The sequence below is a fragment of the Monopterus albus genome, unplaced genomic scaffold, assembly GCF_001952655.1.
Source record: "Monopterus albus unplaced genomic scaffold, M_albus_1.0 scaffold17.1, whole genome shotgun sequence".
Lineage (NCBI taxonomy): Eukaryota > Metazoa > Chordata > Actinopteri > Synbranchiformes > Synbranchidae > Monopterus > Monopterus albus.
This window is the reverse complement of record NW_018127897.1, coordinates 1662213-1669060: the sequence shown is the minus strand read 5'-3', so window position 1 is coordinate 1669060 and position 6848 is coordinate 1662213. Positions and strand designations below refer to the sequence as shown.

The window sequence follows — 6848 nt, the reverse complement described above, 5'->3', positions numbered from 1 at the left end:
TAGAGGTAAATTGATTATTAGTGATCAAATAATACATCATGGGATGTTGTTTGTTGTTATTAGCATACCAATTCATGGCCAGCTTTCAATTTGCATATTATGGCAGAATATCATTTTAATTTTTTTTTACATCATAAAATGGAACCACTGTATTTTAGAAATAAATTGCCAAATCAGTGTTGTGCTTCATAAATAAGACATGGACAAATTTATCGTTACTCTCCACTTATTTATGTGAGTTTGATTTCAAAGCTCTAAGTATCTGTTTTCTGTTAGAAAATATGTGGGGCAACTACCTGCAGAAAGGGGACATCTTGGAGAAAGCAGGGCTACAGTCAGTGGATACGCATGGTGCCATGGATTACTTTGACATGTATGTGTCAGCAGACATAGCTACATCATTCACACTTCTGGTGGGCATCTTCTTCCCATCTGCCACAGGTACATTATAAACCAGGCATGCCTAGTTTAAAAAAAACATCTTCAATTTTAAAAATAGTATATAATGTAGACATTGTGACTTACATGTGATTTTCTTAAGCGGAACTATAGAATTGATTATGAAGAATGAACCCAAAGAGCGCAAGTAGTCATTTTCATATAAGAAAAACAAAGTGAAATTGTTGTGTAGATTGAACAAAATAGGAAAGCTTTAAACCCCCCCTCTCATCCAGCCAGTAGGGGGCATATTTAAACTGTTCTTACATGTCCTTTGTTTTTATCTAATTTGTTTATTTCCTTATAGGTATCATGGCAGGCTCCAACAGATCCGGTGATCTCCGCGATGCTCAAAAGTCCATCCCTGTGGGAACTATTTTAGCTATTACCACTACGTCACTTGTCTGTATCCTTATTTTGGCGACTACACACAATAAGACTCAGTCTTTACATCTTTGTATCATCTTCAGCTCCTTGACCTCTTGTATTCAGATATAAGTTCTGTAGTCCTCTTTGCGTCTTGTATTGAAGGAGTGGTACTTAGGGACAAGTGAGTTTGTGTCCAACTGCAAAGTACTGCTACCTTTTTTGGCAATAGCAAAAGATCAGGAGACCTGGTCATAAAATTCAGTCATATTCAGTTTTTGTTTACTTGCAGGTTTGGGGATGCTGTTAGAAAAAACTTGGTTGTGGGGACTCTTTCCTGGCCATCTCCGTGGGTTATTGTCATTGGCTCCTTCTTCTCTACAGTTGGAGCAGGCCTGCAGTCACTCACTGGGGCGCCCCGACTTCTGCAGGCCATTGCCAAGGACAACATCATTCCTTTTCTCAGGGTCAGACAGTACACACTGTTGCTCATACATTGTGAAATAATTCAAATTCACATTCTATAAAAAAGTTCCTAGTAACTCAGTGCAGACAAAACGGCTCCTACACACTGGAGAGCATATAGTCAGACAACAGTTAGCCCATAGTCCGTTTCCAAAACAGCTGATAATTTGAATATTCAAGATGATAACCTCTAAATGGTCTTATACTTGTATAGCGCCTTTCTATGCTTTATACAGCACGCTCAAAGCACTTTCACATTATTCGGCCATTCACCCGTTCGCACTCCCAAGCATTCACACACCGGTGACATCACCAGGAGCAACTGGGGGTTCAGTGTCTTGCTCAAGGACATTTCAACATGTTGACTGGACAAGATGGGAATCAAACCACTAATCCTCCAGTTAGGAAACAGCCCACTCTACCTCCTGAGCCACAGCCGCCCCAAATCACAAGCAACATTTTGTTTTGGAAGTATTTGCATTTACTAACATGACATGGACACTTATTTGAATTTGTTACAGTAGCAAAGAAAACAAGAAGTGATTTGCATTGCTGCATGTGACGTTTTTGAGTTTTTGTTTGTTTGTGTGTTTCAGGTGTTTGGTCATGGAAAGACCAATGGAGAACCTACATGGGCATTGCTGCTGACTGGTCTTATAGCTGAGATGGGTATCCTTATTGCATCACTGGATATGGTGGCGCCTATCCTTTCCATGTAAGCTCATATACAGTACATGCACGAGTTCCAAAAATATAACATATACCAAGTATACACCGTGCACATCCCATACATTAATTTCACTCAGACATGTTGTTTATAATAATTTCTAATTTTCTCTGTTTGGTGAAGATAAAACTAGCTCCAAATGTGTACAGATTAGTGTCTTTGTCTGTATTCAACAGGTTCTTCTTGATGTGCTACCTCTTTGTCAACTTAGCCTGTGCAGTTCAGACTCTTTTACGGACACCAAACTGGAGGCCGAGGTTTAAATATTACCACTGGTGAGTACAGGGGTGGGAGTACATTTATTTTTTCCTTGTAACATTGTCCTTGTTGTCTCAGAACACCAATGATCAAAAGGCCGCCCCTGTAAGAATTATGCTACAGTTGCCTTCATGAAAGACTAATGTGTTATGCATAGTTGTAAATAATGTCTTGGTATGAAAGAACTTTATTTCAGGGTTTATTTGTCACACCCACAGGGCTCTGTCTTTCCTTGGCATGAGTATGTGTCTGGCTCTAATGTTCATCTCCTCCTGGTACTATGCTATCGTGGCCATGGGCATTGCTGGGATGATCTACAAGTACATTGAGTACCAGGGGTATGTTGGAAGTCTAATCAGCATTTGAAATGCTCTGTCTGTTCCTGATCTGGAGGAATATTGGTGAAGAAAATAATCACATGGTTCATTTATTCCCTTATCTTTGTTTCTTGTCTCTTTCACTCAAACAAAACAGAGCAGAGAAGGAGTGGGGGGACGGTATCAGAGGACTGTCCCTTAGCGCAGCACGCTATGCTTTGCTAAGACTAGAGGTCGGACCACCGCACACCAAGAACTGGAGGTGCAGCTACACCTACAGGAGATGATCTCAATGTTTCCTTCCAAATACTCAACATGATACTATGTTTAGTTTTGAGAAGAATGTATATACTTTATAAAATGTTGTGGGTTGAAAGTGTTTACTACTTTATCAGTGGCATTTGAGCACATTATATGGCTCCCAGATGGGAAAATGTAATAGAAGAAGAATAGAAGGTTCTCTGCCTTCTATAAAACAGAACTCCAGAATGACAGTAAGGCCATACAACATGTTCTTTGAGCTGTTATCAATATCGGCACACACTGAGTATTATCTGGCAAGTAGGTATGCAAAACTCTTCTGTGCCCTCAGGAAGTTTTCTTCCCTCATTTGTTAAGTGGTAGTATGTTTGCTGGGCAGGTCCATTTAATTAGCACATCTACTGTACTTTACTGTACTATAGACCCACTCTGATGCTACACTTCTTCTTTGCCACTCACTCCCAGTGCAATGGCACTGTGGCATTAGTTAGTCTGGACTGTAGATCAAAGATGAAATGAAGGCAATACAGCTCAGTGTGTGATGACTCAGTGCATCATACTGTCTAGACATCTAGGTTAAAATTGGGATACAATTGGTAGAGAAGTGAAAGTTACTGAAGATGTTTAGTGTTTTAGTTTTAGCCCAATTCGCAGTAAGACAACTGGATGTATTTTGACCTGCCTGCAAATCAGAGAATAAATGGAACTTGAGAAGGTCCAATTAGCAATATCTACCTTTCTTTGCTTAATAACAATATCCAAGATGACCTCTGGTACAGTATTGCTTATACCTGGGCCTTCTGCCCAAATATAAGCTTCTCTCAGCAGCCAGTGAAAAAGAAAAACTAACTTTTTTCAGTATTGTGGTAAAAGTGGATGCACATCTATAAAGTGAAGCATTATCTTACTACATATGTTCATGAACCACAGACCTCAGCTGTTGGTGCTGTTAAAGCTGGATGAGGACCTTCATGTAAAATATCCCCGACTGCTCACCTTTGCCTCGCAACTGAAGGCAGGAAAGGGTCTGACCATTGTTGGCTCTGTCGTCCAGGGCAACTTCCTGGAGAGCTATGGAGAAATGCAGGCAGCAGAACAGGTAAACGCTGGAAACCGATATAAGCTGTATCTTTTGTTGTACTGTGTTGCTGACTATGTTTCAACTAGTTGTTAGAGGTGGACACCTTTTTGTAATTTAAAAAGCACAATGAAGTGTGCACATGCTTCACTACATTACAGTTCTTCTTTAGAAATGTTTTTTCCAGCACTTTAATCAAAGGTTGTTCATAGCAGCACAACAAGGTGCCAGTGAGCCATTACACAAAATAAGAGACTGGTGCAGAAGCATTTATCTTAATGTGATGTTTCTGATTAATAATTGACTGACAAGTAAAAGATGAAGCAGAATTTGTTCTGTTTAAGTGAACAGCTTTAACTGAAGCAAAAAATCAATCATCCACAATTCACTTTGACATAAGCCAATATTCATGCATTATTTATCAAGATTTATCATTAGAGCTTGTGCTGTCCAGGGAGGTAGGTACTGAAGGTAAAACCTGTATTGATTTAACATGGTTTATTTGCTTATGATCATCAACTATAGTTCAGTCTGCCCACCTTTTTTTCTGCCAGGCTATTAAGAATATGATGGAGATTGAGCGGGTCAAGGGTTTCTGCCAGGTTGTTGTGGCATCTAAGGTGCGGGAGGGCATTGTCCACCTGATCCAGTCCTGTGGTCTAGGCGGCATGAAGCACAACACTGTGGTGATGGGCTGGCCGTATGGCTGGAGACAAAGTGAGGACCCTCGAGCCTGGAAGACTTTTATCAGTAAGTCTCACTGAAATACTGTCAACATAACATGCCACTAAAAAAGGTCCATTCACTATTTTCAGTATGTTGCCTCTATAAAATGACTACCCCCTCAAAATACTTTGATTGTGTACTGTTTTCAGGATAAATGCTCATATTAAATGTTCAAACATTGTTATATTCTGATCCTGTAATTACAGCAATCATGAAACTGAAAAAAACCTGTGAACAAATGTGATGTTTAAACGATGAAATACATTATGCGTTAGATTTCAGCTGAGTGTAGCTCTGAATGCATTTAAAGAGATAATACAGTACAGTCAATGATGAAAGGTGACTGTCTCACCCTCTGTGTGTTCATCTCTACCTAGGCACAGTCCGCTGTACCACAGCTGCCCACCTGGCTCTGATGGTGCCCAAAAATGTGTCCTTTTTCCCAAGCAACCATGAGCGCTTCACAGACGGCAACATTGATGTGTGGTGGATCGTCCATGATGGGGGGATGTTAATGCTGCTGCCTTTCCTGCTCAAACAGCATAAAGTAAGAATAAGAAGGTTTACTGTATATCCTTCCTGTATTACTGGACTTTTATTCCAATAAGCTACATGCTAAGCTAATGATGGTAAATGTGAGTTTTACCTTTAGAAAAGTGGGAATGCAAAGTGTTGATCAGAATGGTCAGATAACAATTCATAACTATAATTTGTATATCATATGAAAGTACTCTTAATTTATAAAGAAAGCAGACTTTGAAATGTACAGTAATCATTTTATGCCTTTATAGTTTAGGCTCTTTTTGAAGAATGTCACTTTTTACATTTTCAAATTAAAGTATGTTTTCTACAAGTAATTACTGTATATTCACATACATTCAGCATTGCACACTGCATTGTGTGTGTGTGTGTGTCAATACCATATGGCTTTATTTGTGTATTAGGTTTGGAAGAAATGCCAGATGCGCATCTTCACTGTAGCCCAGATGGATGACAACAGTATCCAGATGAAGAAAGATCTGGCCATGTTCCTGTACCAGCTGAGAATAGAGGCTGAGGTGGAGGTGGTGGAGATGGTGAGGGTTCATCTTACATAACTACTAATTTGTGTAAAAGTAAAGACATCCTTGTATAACTCAAACAAACTCACTATGAACTTGACCTAAACCAGATGTCCATTACAGTATACTGGAACAAACAAGTTTGTTGTTTAAAACAAGATTCCACAAACATGATTGTTCCAAAGAGAATTAGGGGCAAATCATTTCCTTTCACTGTCGTACAGTTCATGTTAACAGACAGTTGTTTTATTTGCATTAACCTCTGAAACTCTTTCTCAAATTGTATTTCAGCATGACAGTGACATCTCAGCTTACACCTATGAGCGGACATTAATGATGGAGCAGAGGTCTCAGATGTTGAGGCAAATGAGGTTGTCTAGTGCAGAAAGACAAAGAGAGGTATGTTTATTTATTTTTGTGTGTGTGATGTTTTGTTTAATTCTGTTCTACAGATTAAACAACTCTTGTTTGAAATCTTAACTCTTGCTTGCCTGTAGCATTGTAATTTAGGCATTGAATCTGCTCAGCATTATAATAGCAGTACTAGTTATGTACCAGTGTATTGACACCCAACCCCACAGGCCCAGCTGATTAAGGACAGACACTCTTTGGTGCGTATGGGAAGTCTATACTCAGATGAGGAGGAAGAGGCTGTTGAAGCTCCTCCAGAAAAGGTTCAAATGACATGGACTAGAGAGAAGCTTGAAGCCGAGAGGAGCAACAAGAACAATGCGCCTGAGAACTTCAGAGAACTCATGAGCCTTAAACCGTGAGTTGAGTGATAAACCTTTGACCTTGTGTTCATTTTCCTTTCTCTATTTTTGTTTGACACAATGAGAGCTTGTTTTGCAATCATCCACAAATCCATTTTATTCCCTCCCCCCACCCTCCCCCACCCCTCATTGCACTCCAGGGATCAGTCCAATGTGCGACGAATGCATACAGCTGTGAAGCTGAATGAGGTAATTGTCAACAGGTCCCATGATGCTCGATTAGTGCTGCTTAACATGCCAGGGCCACCACGAGACACAGATGGAGATGAGAATTGTATCTTTTGCCAATCTGATAAAACAAAGCATTATTGCTTAGACTTTCGGACTACAGTGTGCAGCCCATTGTTTACTTGGTTTTAGTTCCTTAAGCTTTACATC

General features: G+C 39.8%; 1 protein-coding gene across 1 annotated transcript in view; it reads left to right on the top strand.

Annotated features, from left to right (window-relative positions):
• The window catches only part of slc12a4 (solute carrier family 12 member 4), a 19944-nt gene extending 13114 nt beyond the window's left edge, over positions 1-6830 (top strand). The window contains exons 8-23 of the mRNA XM_020592360.1: positions 1-5; positions 253-441; positions 746-844; positions 931-988; positions 1097-1271; positions 1866-1984; positions 2173-2271; positions 2473-2592; positions 2729-2833; positions 3763-3931; positions 4465-4660; positions 5014-5183; positions 5581-5712; positions 5989-6096; positions 6279-6466; positions 6611-6830. The exon at positions 1-5 is cut by the window's left edge and continues 192 nt beyond it. Of these exons, the coding sequence (XP_020448016.1) occupies positions 1-5; positions 253-441; positions 746-844; positions 931-988; positions 1097-1271; positions 1866-1984; positions 2173-2271; positions 2473-2592; positions 2729-2833; positions 3763-3931; positions 4465-4660; positions 5014-5183; positions 5581-5712; positions 5989-6096; positions 6279-6466; positions 6611-6830 (2152 nt within the window). The remainder of the gene's footprint in view (positions 6-252; positions 442-745; positions 845-930; positions 989-1096; positions 1272-1865; positions 1985-2172; positions 2272-2472; positions 2593-2728; positions 2834-3762; positions 3932-4464; positions 4661-5013; positions 5184-5580; positions 5713-5988; positions 6097-6278; positions 6467-6610) is intronic.
• The last annotated feature ends 18 nt before the right edge of the window (positions 6831-6848 follow it).